This window comes from Sapajus apella, unplaced genomic scaffold (assembly GCF_009761245.1).
Source record: "Sapajus apella isolate SASKATOON/1434 unplaced genomic scaffold, GSC_monkey_1.0 scaffold47, whole genome shotgun sequence".
In the NCBI taxonomy this organism is placed as follows: Eukaryota; Metazoa; Chordata; class Mammalia; order Primates; family Cebidae; genus Sapajus; species Sapajus apella.
The window spans coordinates 14,881,441-14,899,555 of NW_022436987.1; the positions used below are offsets into that span (position 1 = coordinate 14,881,441).

Genomic DNA, 18,115 nt, shown 5'->3' on the forward strand with positions numbered 1-18,115 from the left:
CACCATCTTGACATAATTTTAATTTGAGTTATTTCTTCTGTCCTTGTTCATACATATATGTTTTATGTAGTGGTGTCAATCATAGCATACATAGAACGTGTTCCTTTTGGATGGGCGTGGTGGCTCATGCCTGTAATCTCAGCACTTTAGGAGGCCGAGGCAGGTGGATTACCTGAGGTCAAGAGTTTGAGACCAACCTGGCCAACGTGGTGAAACCCTGTCACTATTAAAAATACAAATAATTAGCCAAGTGTGGTGGCATGTGCCTCTACTCCCCGCTACTCAGGAGACTGAGGCAGGAGAATCACTAGAACCTGGGAGACGGAGGCTACAGTGAGCCAAGATTGCACCACTGTACTCTAGCCTGGGCAATAGAGCGAGACCCCGTCTCAAAAAAAAATTTTTTTTTTTTCATTTAGCGGTATCTCATAATGCTAAATGTTTTTTGTTTGTTTTTTGAGACAGTGTTTCACTCTTGTTGCCCAGGCTGGAGTGCAGTGGCAAAATCTCAGCTCACCTCCACCTCCCAGGTTCAAGCGATTCTCCTGCCTCAGCCTCCCGAGTAGCTAGGATTACAGGCACCCACAGCCATACTGGCTAATTTTTTTTGTATATTTTAGTAGATAAGGGGTTTCACCATGTTGGCCAGGCTGGTCTCAAACTCTTGACCTCAGATGATCCACCTGCCTCAGCCTCTCAAAGTGCTGGGATTACAGGCATGAGCTACCGTGCCCGGTCAATTATTCCATTTTAAAAATTATTTTTAAAGGCTACAAAATGATCAAATGCAGATGTACCCTCATTTGCTCAATTGTTTCTGTTCTTTTGGACATGTAGTCATTTGCTTCCGTTTTTAAAAATCAAGATTATTAATGCCATAGTGCACGTCTTCCCCATAAAGCCTTTCTTGGAGGAGGGAGACCCCAAGGTGGAATCAGGGATCAGAGGATTCTTCTCTGTGCCCACCATCTAGGGCTGGTATATCTGCATTCAGGCCTCAGTCTTGCCATCACTCAGACTGCCCAGGGTCCCTCCTGTAAGGGGTATTCAGACTATGGCTTCCCCTGATGCCCCATTACCCACGCCTCTTTCAGTGCTAATGTATTCTCGCTGTGGTCTCCAGGCCCCCGGCTCTTCCTGTCATGCCCCATCGATGTGGACGGCTCGAGAGTGTGGTTCACCGACTTGTGGAACTACTCCATCATCCCCTATCTCCTGGAAGCCGTCAGAGAAGGACTCCAGGTGAGAAGACACCACCTGCTGGCCTCCGCGCAGTTGAGGGGGCGCTGTTCTGGTGACTAGATGAGTTGTCTTTATCTCCTCCTCCAGGAATCTGACCAACATGGGATGACAACCCCTCACCTGGGAGATTGTCACTGTAGCGCAGCATAGGAACACCTGGCTGCAAGTCCTGGCTCTGCCACCCATTAGTGCTGTGACCCCAGGCGAGCTGTCTAGCCTCTCTGTGCCTCAGAGTCATCATTGATATCTTGCCACAAAGAGTTTTTTGCAAGGATTAAATGAAATTATGGCTATAAAGTGTTTAGCATGGTGAGTGCATGAGAAGTAGAACCACACATGTGTAGCACTTCGCAGTTTGCAAAGTATTCTCCTATCTGCCTTTTGGTTTAAGCCTTGGATTAGTCCTGGAACTTGGACAGAACTTTGGTTTTCTACTCCATTTTTAAGAGAAAAATTGAGGGTCAAAGAGAATAAATGATGTGCTGTAGGTTATAAAAGGGAAACTTGAAAGATCTGGGATTCGAACCCATGCCTTCTGGATCGAATTCCAGGTTCTTAGCCCTGAAGCTGGTGGCACTCTCTCCCTGACATCAGGACCCCTACCCTCTTAGGTAACTTTGGGGCCCATAAGGCTGCCATGCCAGTTCCTCCTGCCTGGCAGCAGTTGGAAGGCACTAATTCTTTTTTTTTTTTTCCCGACAGAGTCTTGTTCTATCACCCAGACTGGAGTGCAGTGGTGCAATCTTGGCTCACTGCAACCTCCACCTCCTGGGTTCAAGCAGTTCTTATGCCTCAGCCTCCCAAGTAGCTGGAATTACAGACATACACTACCACACCTGCTTTTTTTAAAATTTTAGTAGAGATGGGGTTTTACCATGTTGGCCAGGCTGGTCTTGAATTCCTGGCCTCAAGCTATCCACCCACCTCAGCCTCCCAAAGTACTGGGATTATAGGCATGAACCACTATGCCCTGCCCAGAAAGCACACATTCTTTACTTCTCACTTAACCCAGGGTTTAGAAGCTTGCCATTAATTTAGAACTTGGGATAGTTTTATTGTTGAGCCTGGAGGCAGCCTAAGAAGTTCTGTAGGCTTTTAACACTCACAGTGAATAATTAGCAGACATCATGTGTGGCTGAATAACCCAGAAACCAGTTTGGTAGCCAGGTTTCCAAGAGCTGCTTTGTTTCCTTGGCACTGGACAGTGGGAGACGCAAGATGCTATCGTAGGCCTATGGAGGGTGCAGGGACCGGTGTGCACCCGCAGACACGTGTGTGACAGTGCAAGTTAATGGATACAGTCAATGTTTGTCGTTTCTGTGTATTGGGCTGAACTGGGTAATATTCTGGTATTTTCTATCTATTATTTATAGCAGCAGTGATGGTCTTCAGAGGCATTCAGGACAAAGGGAACTTGAAAATATTTTGCCTCTTGTGATGCATTTCATTAAACTGGAGCATATGTGTCACAAATTCAAGGCAGCATATTGAAATACAAGTGTATTGTGAAACCAGAAAAGAGCAAGAAATTAGGCAATCTTTGGCCAGCCAAAAATCATTAGTTAGCAGTGCTCTGTCAACTGTTGCTTTCATGCAAGAAGGTATGAATGATTTTAGATCTTTGCAGTGGAATCTCCTTAGGTAGGTGAAGTTACTGGCCTGGGCAAATTGACCATAATTTAGTCCTTAATCAAATGGGTTTGTTAGTACCGCAGATACAAACAGCCACCCAGTCATCCCTATACTGGGGCCAGTAGAAGCATCTCCTACCTGCTGGATTCTTGCAGTCTCTCTTGTTTCAGAAGCCTCTCTCCTCTGTTCTCATTGGTGGCTTCCAGAGAGTATGATATGCCCAGCACCTCTGGGAAACCCAGACCAGCCTGGCCAACATGGTAAAACCCCATCTCTACTAAAATTTAAAAAAAAGCAGGTGTGGTAGTGTATGTCTGTAATTCCAGCTACTTGGGAGGCTGAGGCATAAGAACTGCTTTTAGAAGAGCAAAGAAAATTGCAGGCAGAGGAGGTGGACGGTTTCCCCCATTCCACCTCTCCTTCTGCCATTTGCTTTCTAGTTACTCCAAGTGTGGTCTTCTGGTATAGGAAGGGGAGTGAACCTCAGAGTCACTGGGAAGAACTCCTGGGCTCTGCTGAATAAAGGCCTCCCCTACCCTGGGAGGCATTAACGGGGAAGTGGGAGCCTGTCTGTGCTCCAGCCTTGAGCTGCACTTGAGAAAAACCCTCATTGGTTACCAGTGGTTGGCAGTGCCAGGGCCCTGCTCCTTTGGACCTAAACCTAAAAGAAAGCTATCTGGGCATGGCTGGGAAGGAACTTCCCTTCCCACCTAGGAGAGGTTGCTGATAGAGTTGATCGTAGAGGAGCATTGGGTATTCTTCCCACCATGAGGAAGTGAGGCCCCAGCCGTCTGGGCAGGGAGTAAAGACATGCTTCAATCTCAAGACTCACCAGTTCAGTGTGAGGCAGGAAATGTCGTCACTGCTTTGTGCTTCAAGGTCATTTGAAGGTCAGACTTTTAAGAGTGCAGAGCAGCAAAGGGAGGCAGCCGGAGTTTGCATCCTGCTAAGTGGTTCAAAAGTGAGTTACTGTGCCCCAAACCTGTGACCTCACCATCGTGATGACCCCAGGAGACCATATACACTACAGATTCCCGGGGAAGCTTACTGTGTTCTTCACACCTCCCGTTTTGGAGGAACGTTTGCTGATGTTTTTTGAAGGCCTGCTACTTGCCAGTCACCAATAGGGGCCCCACATGCATGATTTCATTTAGTTCCAACAGCCCAGTGAGTCTCTCACAGATGAGGAAACTGAGGCTCACAGACATTCTTGCCCCTTTCCAAGTCCACTCAGCATGGTATGGTGGAGTGAGTATTGGCGCCCAGGATTAGCTGGCCCCTCGGCTACTTCTATTATTTTCAGACTGTCCTAGGGACCCCCATCACTCCACTGAGAAACCTCAGGTGGCTCGGGGAACCAAATACTGAATTTTATAGAGTGGAGTTCTCTCTATGATTTCATGTGGCAAAATGATTCCTTTATTTTAAAAAAATATTAAAATTCCCTCCTCTTTTTCATGTTACTTTAAGTCCATGCCTACCCTAGGGTCACCTGCTCCTCACCTAACCTGGGTAAGTGGCTGTGAAGTGAGCACATGGCAGTTCAGAGTGAGTCATCCTTTGGCCCAGGTTCTAGGCTAAGAGGTGAAGTCCCTAGAATGAGTTCTGATGGGACTGCTGTGTACCAGGAGCGGGAAGGAGGGCTGCTTATGGTAGCACGGATTTGATGGGAACATAAGGAGACCTGCTGTCATTGGGATGAGGATGGCTTCCAGGCAGCCCCTCCCGCAGGCACACCCATGCCAGAAGGAAACATGATGTCGCCCTCTAGTGAACGAAAGGCTGCATTGCAAGTGTGTGTACGTGCAGATGCACACGTGGAACCTCTTGGAGGAGCTTCCTGAATGTGTAGCCGATGCATCCTTCTGTGACGTGCACACGCTCCCAGAGCCCCCTGCATCCCACAGTCAGAAGGCTCACAGTGGTCCATGTTGTAGTTTTCAATGTCTCAGCTCCCTGTTGTTCTGTTCCCATTTTTCCTGACCCAGTGGGGATATCAGGTTCTTACCCCTGCCTTGGGGAAAGTCAATGTTCTTCCCTCCGTGTCTGTCTCTCTAGCTGTCTCTGCTGCTGCCCTCGGGGCCTGCGGTGGAGCTGAGGAGCTTTATGATGCTTCCTTTGCTTGCCACGGTACTTACCCAGCCACTCATCACTCAGACTTGGAACATGTTCAGTGACAGTTGAGGAGGCTTGTAAAAATATTTTCTGTTCTTACAGATGATGTTAGCATCTATCTAATATGCGTTTGTCTTATGACTCAGTCCTCAGTCCTGCTCCCCTTCAGAGCTGTCATTGGAAACACTTACCAAAGTGTCTAAAGCCTACAGGGTAACTCAGAAGACCTCTCTCTGTGCCCATGGCAGGCCTGGTGCCTGCAGGGAACGGGAACAGTGGGGGATGAGTGTGGGGTCATTTATCAGATTAGCCAGCCTGCTCCGAGACTCTGGACAGGCCTCCTGTCTCTTGGCCTTGGGTTCCCCATCTATAAATTGACAAGTTTGGACAAGAAGAGCGTTTATTCAGGCTTGTTTCTATGAAGCCCAAATGTTCCCCCGTCTACTCAGTTGAGGGCAGAAATGAAGAGCAAATGTCTGAAAAGCATGGTGCCAGATAATCTCTGAGGACGTGTTCAGCTCCAAGAGTTCTAGCCTCTGTGATTCTGCAGCCCTGAGCATTTCCTCATCCAGGCTATAGGGTGGAGACAGAAGCAGTAGCTGTCACAGAAACAGTAGCCATGAGGGTTTGGTTCTGCCTCATGTGAAGTCTGGCTTGGGAAATGCAGCCCAGTTCCACAGGGAAAGACCTCAGGAGAAACTTCTAAAAACTGCACAAATGTTTCTAATCTGGAGCAGCCTTCTTTCGCTTCAAACATCCCAATTTTGTACTCTCTTCTGCTCTGAAACACATACCCACGTACACACAAACACGTGCCTCTCACATGATTCCTTCCTGCTCACATTATAGTTGCCTTTCAAATGCCAGACTGAGCTCCTAGGCCTGAGACTCACTCCTGCCCCCGGTTGAGGAAGACTTAGCACCAGACTGGGCCAGAGCGTGAGACGGGAGGAGTACTGGTGTCTGGGAAGTCAGTGAGTCATAGGAGGCTGCATGTGTTAAGCAGAGGGGCTGATAGCCACAAATGCAGAGAGATGGGCCCATCTGAGAAGGGGCAGGGTGGGCAGCTTCTCTGACGGAAATCATACCAAGAGGTCCCAGGTGGCACAGACTGTCATGGGAGCATGGGCACCTCTGGAGGGGACAATGAGCCCAGCAGGCTGACACGCTGATACCTGGCCAACAGCCTGCTCCGCGTCTGCCTTCTCTGGGTCTGGCTGAGTCATGTGGCTCTAACTGATAGAGTTGTTCAAGGTGGTGTCAGTCAGGAGGGGTGGAGAGCAAAAAGGCCTGGCAAAGGAAGCTGAGGTTCTAGGTTCAAAATAGGCTCTACCTGATAACCTTATCAACTGGCCCTGCTCTTTAGGCCTTGATTGCCCCATCTAGTAAATGAGGGGGTGGGGCTAGGTGGCCTCACCTCCGTCCCCTCGGAAAGACATGGTTTTGCTGGTTGAGAGCTCAGCTCTGCACTGCTGTCAGCACCTTGCTCTCTGTACCCTGTCTACTGCAGGATTCCCAGGAGGGCAGCGGGAGCAGACAGACAGACAGCCGTAGCCACCCTAGAGACACGCACAGCTGTGGTGGCCCACAGGACTCTTTAGTCTCTGTGTCCCAAGGGACCAAGTGGGCCAAACTAGTGGGCTGTAGAATCGGACACACTTAGTTTCCAATCTGGCTTCTCTCCTCCCTGGGCCTGTCTCCTCATCTGTAAATCACGGGTAGTAGTACTTCCTCTTGGAGTTGCATGGTGGTCAAGCAAGATATTTGTGAAGCATTTCTCATGGTACCTGGCACACAGTCAGCTGGAAGATGTGGTGGCGTTAAAGGAGAAAGACATAAAGCCTATACCTACCTGTGTAATATACAAAGCCTCACCTTGGGAAGGGGGTCCAGCCTAGGTTCCTGTTCTTTAAAGAATGTATGTATTGGCTGGGCGAGGTGGCTCACACCTGTAATTCCAGCACTTTGGGAGGCTGAGGCAGGCAGATCACAAGGTCAAGATCGAGACCATCCTGGCTAACATGGTGAAACCCTGTCTCTACTCAAAATACAAAAATTAGCTGGGCATGGTGGCATGCGCCTGTAGTCTCAGCTACTCGGAGGCTGAGGCAGGAGAATCACTTGAACCTGGGAGGTGGAAGTTGCAGTGAGCCGAGATCACGCCACTGCACTCCAGCCTGGCGAGAGAGCAAAACTCCATCTCAGAAAAAAATAAGAATGTATGTATTTCTTGAAATTGCTAGCAATTGTCAATAAGATCAGTTTGCCATTAGATAATTGAGGCTTAAGAAAAGGAGCTTGGAGGCACGGTGTTGATCTTAGTATAAAATTAAGTGATAACATAGTTTACTGTTTTAAGAGCCAATTAGTGATTATGGAATTTTGAGAAATACATGACAAGGGAGAAGCTCTCATAATTTCACTACCTATGTGCAACTTCTGTTAGCAATTTGCTGTTTTGAAAAGAACAGCACTTCTAGATAGGGGCTGTGAGAATCAGACCCATTTCAAGAAATGGGGTTTTACTGAGCCAGGACTGGCCCAGCACAGTGGCTCACACCTATAATCCCAGAACTTTGGGAGGCCTAGGCATGAGGATTGTTTGGGCCCAGGAGTTTGAGACCAGCCTGGGCAACCTAGGAAGATCCCATCTCTTAATTTTTTTTTTTTTTTAATTAGCCAGACTGGTGGCACACAAGTAGTCTCAGCTACTTGGGAGGCTGAGGCAGGAGGATCACTTGAGCCCAGGAGATTGAGACCACAGTGAGTGTGATCATGCCAGTGTAATCCAGCCCGAGCAACATAGCAAAATCTTGTCTTCATACAAAATAAGAACAAACATTGAGCCAGGGCCATTGTGACCTCTGCCTGCAGTGTTGGTGCCAAGCACCCAAGTAGGAGGTATTCTTTGGGTAGGTGTGCCCAATGGAGGACTAGAGCTGGCTCTTGAGAGCTGATAGCACCTCTTTCTAACTCCACATCCAGTGACAGCATGTCAGTAGTTTGAAATCAGTCATGGTGGGAGTATACCAGGGAAGTCAGCAAATGCTTCAAATCAGGTCATTGCTTTTTTTCCCCCAGAGCCAGTTTTTCAAATTGGATTACAAAGCCTCAGAGTTTAGGGTGGCACAGTGAGTCAGTGGCAGAACTGAGGCATAAACCCAGATCAGCCTGACTCCAAAGCCTGTACTCTTGACCACTGGATCATGCTGCCTTCAGCCTTAGCACCTCGAGCTGTCTGCATGTTGGATGACTTCCTGAGGATGGAATTCTAGAAGTGGAATTACTCCATCGGGGAATGCATGATGCTGGGTTTAGGGAGTTTTTCAGAAAGCTGCAAAACTGGGGCTGCAAAAGAGATCTTGGCCACTTCCAGACTGTTCTTTCTTTGCCTGTTTTCAGCTCTATGGAAGGCGTGCCCCCTGGGAGGATCCTGCCAAGTGGGTGATGGACACATATCCATGGGCAGCCAGCCCACAACAGCATGAGTGGCCTCCCCTGCTGCAGTTACGGCCTGAGGATGTCGGCTTCGACGGCTACTCCATGCCTCGGGAGGGATCGACAAGCAAGCAGGTGCCCCCCAGTGATGCTGAAGGTGACCCGCTGGTGAGTCCTCAGACACCAGAGCAGCTCAGCATTCATTGAGCGCTTACTGTGTGTTGGGTAGCATGCAGAGCCTCTGGAAATACAAAGGTGACTAGGCCCTGCCTTGCTTTGGAAGGCTGGACCCAAATGACTGGGCCATTTGGAATATGGCCCCAAGATTAGGGCCATTTTTGCCAATATTTTCTTCCATGGTTTTGGTTTTTCACTAAAGACTTTTTCTCAGAAATGTTTTCTGATACTAGATAAAAGGTTAAGAATTGATTTTTCCTCCCTTAAATGTTCTTATACCTACTGTCTCTACACAACTCTTTGCCCTCTAGTTTGGGATGCCACCCCTATTACCTACTATCCTATTACTTCGATCCCTCCCACCAATAACACAGCAGAGGAAGAGGTTGCTAAGGACCAGAAACCTAAGTCAAATGATCAGGAAGGTAGGCAGGGAGAGGTTTGAGGGCAGGAGGGACTCACAGAGGGGAGGGGGCCCGAATATGAGTCCCATGGCCATTGAGATGGGCCAAGTCCTTAACACTGTTTAAGCTTCTTATTTATTTGGCTGTTGCTAAAACAGTAAAGGTCCTTTAAGAAGCACCTGTGCTGGGTGTGGTGGCTTGTGGCTGTAGTCCCAGCACTTTTGGTGGCCGAGGTGGGTGGATCGCTTGAGCTCACAAATTTGAAACCAGCCTGGGCAAAGTAACATAACCTCTTCTCTACAAAAAAATACAAACATTAACTGGGCATGGTGTCATGCGCCTATAGTCCCAGCTACTCAGGAGGCTGAGGTGGGAGGACGGCTTGAGCCGGGAGGCAGAGTTTACAGTGAGCCAAGATTGTGCCACTGCACTCCAACCTGGTTGATAGAACCAGACCTTGTCTCAAACAAACAAACAAACAAAAGAAACACCCAGGCCAATAACAATAGCATTTCTTATTAATTGTAGTGTTCTACCAGTGTAAGACCCATACAGAGTCATACTGCTAAATTAGACCTAACAAATCAAAAGTCCTATCAAACAAAGAGGAAGCAAATATACCAAAACCTCCCATGGTTAAAGGGCTATTATCAGGCCTTAAATTTAGCCCCAAGGTTTTTTGGCAGGCATGGCAAAAAGAAAACATGACAGAGAATGTTATTTGCATTACCTAATGAAAGAAAATATTTATAAGAGATGTAGCAGGATTAGAAGACAACTGATGTGCTGTTCTATTCCTAGCAGCTAATTAATTCCCTAGATGAAAAAAAAAAAAATAGGTGATTCAGGTTGCCTGCCATCCTGCTGTTTGGTGGAATGCAGCTGTGGTTCTGTTGAAGATTGTAGTGGGAACTGCATTTTTGGAGGATTTATTGTTTGTGTTGCCATGCACAACCTAGTTTGCAATATTTATAACAGTGGTCTTACAGAGGAAAGAAGCATTCTTTAAACAGCCATTTGCAACAGTAACCATTGCTAAAGCCAAGGTCATGGAGGTATTTTTTGCGGGGGCAAACTCATGAGGTCTTACATAGAAAATAGAATTTCGTGTATCAAGAGGAAAGAATAGCAAGCCTATCCCTAAACAATCTTTTCTGAGCCAGTAGCATTTGTTGGACACAGAAGGTTCATAGTAAGACCCAAGATTCTTGGAATTCTGGAAACAGAATTCTCCTTCCAACTCCAGGCCCCCAGAAGTGAGCAACTGTGCAGTCCAGCCACTTCTATTACCAAGTTAAGATACCTGGTATTTCTCCCCAGTTCTGCTCTTTCTGCCCAGGGCCATGTGTCTCTTTTATGATAGCTCTCTTAAGTGTTAATCCTTCTCACTTATGAAACTGAGACCTTTGTGAGAACAGGATTTACTTGTTTTTATTCCAGAACCATATACTGTGGACATACTGGGAGTGTTTAATGAGTGAATAAGTAACCTCAGTTGCTGAGGATTGTCCATTATGCTTCAGCTCTGCCTCTTCCCTGGTTATGGCTGTGCAGATGGACATCACATGATGGTGCTTCCGCAACCTGGCTCATCTGGGTAGACTCTGCAAAGCATCCCTAGGGGCAGCTGGATACATGCCCAGCTGCACCACATCCTGACCTTAGCTCAGAGAGGCCTCGTCTTCCTGACTTATTGGCTATATAAAATATAAAATACATGCACACAATTTATAGTTATAAATGAAACTAGTTTTTATTCCCTCTCCCCACTCCCAAATAAATGACTCATAGAATGTAAACAAGGGCAGATTCAAGAACGCTGTCCCTAAACCCTTGTCTTTAAGTTAGACGATGATGACAACAGATGACATTTATTAAGCACTTACTATATGCCAGGCCAGCCCCTCTTCTAAGGGTTTAATACACACTGTATTGTTCTATTCCCTACTTCAACCCTATGAGAAGTGTTGCCATTCTCCCCATTCCACAGATGACAAACTGGTGGCTCAGATACCTTAGGTAACTTGCCCAGAGATTCCTGAATCATAAGCCAGGACTCCCTGCAGTTAGAGGCTCTGCTTATAACTGGTGCTTCCCCTCACCTGCCTGCCATGGCTTCTGTAGGAGCTGGAGCACAGTTGGCTCCAGTCTGACCTGGCCAGAGCCAGGTGAAGAGATGGGTTTGATGCTTGTCGAAGTGGGATGGGGTCTGTGTGCTTCAGATGTCAGTGATGCTGACGCCTGTGTTCCAGGAGCAGAGACGCTCAGTCTCATCTTCATGCAGGCTGAGGACTATGCCTGAAAGGTGTGCCCTCCTAAATAAAAAATAAACAGAATTTTTCTAGAGATTTGGTTTTCAGTGCTCTACATAGATTGATTCAATCAACACCGTAACATTATAGGGCAGGTACTATTATCATTCACATTGGACCAGTAAAGAAACAAGTATAAAGAGGTTAAGTGTCCAAAGTCATGCAGCTAGTAATTGGTGAAGTGGGATTTGAACCCTGGAAGCCTGGCCCAAAGTCCATGTTCTTGTCTGTCATCTCCACTGTGAGATACTATCTCAGGTGAGTCCGGAGGAGGTGGCACGACCTTCTAGAAGGCCAGGGTGGGCACCCAACTAGACAGAAAGCAGCTCATGCTTCTCCATTCTTCCCCTAGATGAACATGCTGATGAGGCTTCAGGAGGCAGCCAACTACTCCAGCCCCCAGAGCTATGACAGCGACTCCAACAGCAACAGCCATCACGATGACATCTTGGACTCCTCTTTGGAGTCCACTCTGTGACAGGGGCCCGGCTGTGGAGCCCAGCGCCCTCCTCTTCTCCTTGCCCCATTCCACCTGCATCCCCCACATCATCCTGAAAATGACTTGCTGAGCCAGCCCCCAGCCGCAGCCTTAGAGCTGCGGGAACACCAAGACCCGTCGTCCTTCAGCCTCGACCTGGGTGCAGGCATCCCAGGTCAGCTGCCCGCGGACCGCTTCCTTCCACAGCGAGAACTGCACTACCTTCTGTTGTACTTTAATTATTGTTTTGCCTTGTTGCTGTGACCTCCCTAAGACACTGAAGATACTTCTCGGGAAAGGATTGTCGCCGTTGAAATGAAAAGAGAGAAAAAAAAAAGAATAGAACCTACATGAAGCTCTGAAACCAAACAGCATCCTGCCCGGAGCTTCCCAGAGACAGAAGAGACTGGAGCAAAGTTGGAAACACAGAGAAGCACCGCCTCCCCTCAGCACAGACCCTCCAGACAGGGTCTCAGAGCCATGCCACCCGCCCTCCCACGCAGCCGGCCACAGGGAGAACTGGTGCTAACTAGGGTGCTTGCTTTGATGGCGTTCAACGCACTGCAGAGATCCAACATGGGAAACCTTAGGAGAAAATAAACCGCGCTTTCATGTTTTTTAAATGGTGCTTTCCTTACCCGAGAGGTATTTTGCCTGTTCCAGTCCAACCTCCCCCATTCAGGTCCATCAGCCTCTGATTAATCTGTGAGAGTGAGTGAAGGAGAAAGAATGTGAGCGAGTAGATGTTCGACACAACAGCATGTGTCTGTTTCCTTCTGATATATGAATGAATCAGGTTTTTTTTTTCTGCAAACACTGTGTATAGTGAGACTTGTTCTACTTTGGAGAACTGATTACCTTTTGAAAATGAGGTTGAGTTTCTCCCTTTCTGATGCATTGATTTTTTTGAAGATTTTTTTTCTCCTTCCCCTCTTGGTCAGAATCAATCCTTTGGTGAGAGTAAGAACCGCAGGAGCTGAGTTTTGGTTTGGTCCTGCTCAGTTTTGGTTTTTAGTTGTCCATCCTCACAGTCCTAAACCCTCGCCGCCTCCTGCTAGGGCTGGGGGCATCTGTGCCCTTTAAAATGGATGAGGACCCGGTCCTCGACATGTGGGTGAGCCATGGACCTTGTCTTCCCTTCTCGTCCTTGAGGGTTTAGAACACACACCTACACCTCAAGCGTCCCCGCCCCAGCTTCCGGTGGGGTGATGAGGTCACCCCGCAAAAAACTTGCACTTTCCTCAGAACCAACATGACGCAGCTCCACAAGGGTGAGAGGGGTCACCCCTCCCAGAAGCCCCGTCTGGATGAGCCTTGCCTGACCTCTTCGGTGCTGACCTTCCCAAAGTGATGCCTTACTGGTTTTGTACTAACTGTGTTTCATTTTACATAAGTGTCGTGCCTGCCTGGGGTTTGTTTTTTTGTTGTTGTTGTTTTTCCCACTGAAGCAAACAGGGCTAAAAAGTCATCTATTCATTAGGAGAACTCAAGTTGCTGTGACTTTTCTCATCCAAAAGACTCATTTGTGTGGATGCGTGACCATGGGAAAAAGAAAAAAAAAAAAAGATCCTTTTTTTTTTTTGGTTCTTATAAGTCTCCAGCTGACAACCTGACTGGACAGTGATCTGTCTCGTGCAGGAGAAGGCAAAGTTTCTACAAGTCTACGTGACCTTGCTGATACTTGCTCCAATAGAAACCCAGTCTGCTGTGTCTTCAACATAGTGGTATTTTCATTACGAAGTACGGACAATTTTTGAGTTGTTTGTTTCTGTTTTATAAAGAGAATCTTTATTGGACACCAGTAAGGGTGTCTCTGTTTTAATGATCAGGGTTTTTATTCCATCTTTTGCATTTCTATTTCTGAAGGTTTGTCTCTTGGCATCTTTTCTTAGTTTCTTACCATAAGAGTTCGACCCAAAACTGCTCACTTCACATTGGGTGACACTATGTTCTTCCTCTTTGAAAAGAAAAGGGGAATGTGTCCCACTAACTGATGAAAGGAAAACCTTTCAACACTATCCCTGCTTTAATCTCAGCAAACTCAGGCTATTCTGCTTAGCCCTCATCAGTCATCTGGGTGTGAGTGTGTCTTGTTCTCTTTTTGTTCTTAATAAGACTTTCAAACCATATATTTAGCCTGTGACCAGGGGGCCAAACCCTGAGACTTCTGGTAACCCTGAAGGGTGGCCCTCCTCAGACCATTTATCTCCCAGCAATGACGCTATATTCTCGTACTGTGAATTTAGGAGGAGGTCAAGTTGACGTCTCCTTGTGGGCAGTTTTCCAATCACCTTGTGAGTAGACACCTGCCAATATTGTTTGAAACCTTTTTAATATGACATCCTCTCTTGTCGTTCATTCTTTTCTCCCCTGTCCCACAGACTTCCCTCCCACTGGGTCCAGGTTCAGATCCAAGATTTCTGTACCTGGTGCTGCCTGATTGGTGAACATTGACTTCAAGTAGCATAGCCCTTGTGTGATTCACAACTCCGTGTCCTTCCTAAAGCTTCGGGAAGCAGGGTTGTCTAATATGCACATTTCTTATTTTGGTCATATTTTTACTTTAGTGTCACTCACCTTGGATAAAGTGACTTTGTACTCATTTAGGGCTCTATCGGAAATGCTTCCATTTTGCCTTTTTCTACAGTTAGGCCAATTTTGAAATGTATAAATTCTATGCAACATTTATGTTGAGTTACCAATGGAAGCCAAACGCTCTCTTCCCAAACTGCCAAGAATGATACAGGCCATACATGAGATGGGAATACGTTTTAAGATTCGTTGGGGGTGGGGTGGGAGTGGGACAGGAACAAGACTTGCCTAGACCTTCGTTGTATCTTGGGGACTTTTACTTTGTTGTTTGATGCTTACACTTCAAAATTCTCTGTATTCAAATTTGATTGTGGCGAATCTACTTCAAAAAGGAAAGATAATCCAACTTTGTGGATACTGAATGGAAGGTTTGCTGTTTTGATCTAGTTTCCAGTGGAGCAGTTTATGAAATATGTTCTATAAGATGTACATTTTTTCATTGTAACATAGAAATTGTAAATAATTGATTAAAGTGCTGCATTTTGATGAATTTTTTCTAGCCATTTTTAAAGAGAAAACTAGTAACTGAGTATTTTGTGTACGGTATGTTTCCATCCTCCCTCCCCGCCTTCCTCCCCTCCTCTCTCGCTCTCTCCCTTCCTATTTAATTTTCATTTGTCATGAGGTTTTTGGATTTGCCAATGATCCGCCGGACATCATGCCCCATGTCATAGAGAATAAAGCTGATGATTGTACCAGTCTTAAATTATTCATGATTCAATAAAATTGATGCTTATTTATTCAGATTAGTGGTTTGGCTTGTCTGTGCTAGAGCAAGTCCTCACAGGAGTTTAATTTCATGCTAAGAGCAGGTCATTTTTATCTGGATGCAGCAAACCCAGAGAAAACCTGAAACTTTTGCAAACTAATCTTGGCCAGTATGCCATTCATATCCCAACTCTTCTCGGTTTCTCAGGTCTTTTTGCCACTTCTGTGGAGCTTGTCAGAACTGTAGAATTTCAGATCCCTTCAGACTTGAATCTCCAGGGATCTGGTGGATCCTCAGTTTCTCACAAACTCCTAGACAATGCCAGTGCTCTGGTGCGTGGACCACATATTGTGTGGGAAGCAACATCAGTGTCCAGCCAGCCCCCCAACTCGACACCTTGACATGAAAAGGGTTTTTTTAAAATGTATTGAATACCTACTAATTTCCAAGTGCTTTCCCAAATACTCAATATAATGTAAAATGATGCCAGACAGGTATTCTTAATCCCATTTTACAAGTGAGAAAACAGAGAATGACTTGCCAAGGAACCTATAGCCAAGGAATTGCAGTTTCGGCCCCGTCTTCTGACAGTCATGCCTTGCCAGGCTGCCTTCTCATCTTGGGGGCCTCCTGCCAAATTGCAGCTCACATCCATAGCAGACATAGGCAGTGGGAGATGATATTATATCTTTGCATTCACTTTTAATAGCAACAACAAAAAAGGCATGGCTTGGAGCCCTGTGGGTTCACAGTGAAATTGATCCCACATGGCTGGCTCAACTGCTCATGACATGAAATGTTTAACTCTTAACATACAACAATGGCCTAACAAGGGAGGAGGGAAAGAATCCAGATATTTAGCATAGGCAGTTTTAATTCCTGTCAAAACAATGAAGGAGGTGGTACAATGGTTTGACAACTACATGTCCTAAATCCCAAGATTTTCCATGTCCAACATTCTATCCCATTGCTCCATGATATATTCTGCTGTTACCTAGGAAGTATGATCAGCATACATAAAGGGCATGGTGGACAGACGGCTTTTAAAGAGAAGGGAAGGACCGGGTATGGTGGCTCACGCCTATAATTCCAACACTTTGGGAGGCCAAGGCAGGTGGATTGCCTGAGCTCAGGAGTTAAAGATCAGCCTGGGCAACATGGCAAAACCCCATCTCTACTAAAAATGCAAAAAGTTAGCTGGGTGTGATGGCACGTGCCTATAGTCCCAGCTACTCAGGAGGCCGAGGCATGACAATCGCTTGAACCCAGGAGGTGGAGGCTGCAGTGAGTCAAGATGGCACCACTGCACTCCAGCCTGGGTGACAGAGTGAGACTCTGTCTCAAAAAAAAAAAAGTGGGGATGGGAGAAGGACAGGAGCTGTGCATTTACATACATACTCGGTACTAGACTACGGAAAATTGTCTCCATTTTACAGGTGAGAAAACTGAGGCTGAGTAATGTTAAATTACTTAATACATAGTAGGAATGGAATTCTTGGTATATTGGTTCAAAACCCATTCTCATTCTGTTACACTGAGCTACAAACAGCTTAGGTTGGACTTTGATGGAGGATTGTACATCCCTTCTGCATTGGCTGCTTGTTGCTGTGTAACAGTCGCAAGTTTGACATTTTCCAACAGTTTCTGTGGATCAGGGGTTCAGGCATGTCTTGTTGGGTACTGTGCCTCAGGGTTTCCCAAAGAGCTATAGTCAACGTGTCTTAAAGTTTGCACTGAAAAAATATTTAAAAGCAAGTTTATAAGCATCATATTTAATGGTAAGATGTTGAATGGTTTTGCTTGCAGATTAAGAAATAGATAAATATGTCTAAAACCACCACTGAATATTGTGGTAGAGATCCTAGTCAATACAGAGAAACAAGAAAAATAAATCATGAGGATTGGAAAAGGAAGAAATTCAACAGTTTTTATTCATAGATAACACTTTGTACTTAGATTATGCAACAGAATTCACAGATAAGTTACTAGAAATAGTAAGGTTACTAAGTTTTCAAAGACAGTGCACAAAAATCAGCTGAACATCTACATGCAGCCAGAAGTTTTAAAATTTTAAGAATACCAATTTAAGAGCAAAAATATCAAATATGCAGAATAAATGCAATATAAGGTGTGCAAAACTTCTATACAGAAATCTATTAAACATTGTTGAGAGAAATTAAACCCCAAATAAAAGTAGGAAAATATTATGCTTATGAGTTAGAATACACATGTCAATCCCTGCAAGATGGACTATAGATCTGATGCAATTTCATTTCAAAACCCAACAGGTTTTTTATGGAATTGACAAAATGATTCTAAAACTTACATGGAAATGCAACCGGTAAGGCATAGCCAATGAAGAAGAACAAGAAGAGAGAAATTTTTCTACCAGAAATCAAGGCTTATTATAAAGGTCATGAAGGCCATGTGGTATTGATACAAGAATTGACAAATAGTTAAAAAGAACAGGATAGACATCCCTGAAATAAACCCAACACGCACTTGCTTTGCTATACGGAATCACGAATAATGTCTCAGAGGTGAAGAAAGTGTAACAAAGAACACATGACAATCGGATCCACTGGTTTTTACTCCAAAGCTGAAGGTTGGACCGTCCTCCGAAAGGTTAGTGTAACTAAGGCACCAGCTCAGGAAGGGCATTTTGTGTTGGAGCACTGTCATTTAGGAAACAGTATAAATGTTCAACCGTCAACCATGATTGGTTGGTTGGTGGTTTTTGTTTTTGACACTGGGTCTGCTCTGTCACCAGGCTTGAGTGCAGTGGCGTGATTATAGCTCATGGCAGCTTCCACCTCCTGGGCTCAAACGATCCTCCTGCCCCAGCCTCCTGAGTAGCTGGGACCACAGACAAACACCACCAAACCCAGCTAATTTTTGTTTGTTTTTGAGACTGAGTATTGCTCTGTCTCCCAGACCAGAGTGCAGTTACGCCATCTTGGCTCACTGCAGCCTCCACCTCCCATGTTCAAGAGATTCTCTTGCCTCAGCCTCCCAA

The 18,115-nt window shown here is 45.9% G+C and overlaps 1 protein-coding gene across 8 annotated transcripts in view; it reads left to right on the forward strand.

Annotated features, from left to right (window-relative positions):
• Nucleotides 1–15,136, forward strand: part of NAV2 (neuron navigator 2) — a 404,334-nt gene extending 389,198 nt beyond the window's left edge. For 3 of the 8 annotated variants that reach the window (XM_032241072.1, XM_032241073.1, XM_032241074.1), the window contains 3 exons: nucleotides 1,124–1,242; nucleotides 8,392–8,595; nucleotides 11,673–15,136. In XM_032241072.1, the coding sequence (XP_032096963.1) occupies nucleotides 1,124–1,242; nucleotides 8,392–8,595; nucleotides 11,673–11,798 (449 nt within the window). In that variant the 3' untranslated portion in view covers nucleotides 11,799–15,136. The remainder of the gene's footprint in view (nucleotides 1–1,123; nucleotides 1,243–8,391; nucleotides 8,596–11,672) is intronic. The other 5 variants (XM_032241067.1, XM_032241070.1, XM_032241066.1 and 2 more) reach the window with 3 other exon arrangements.
• The last annotated feature ends 2,979 nt before the right edge of the window (nucleotides 15,137–18,115 follow it).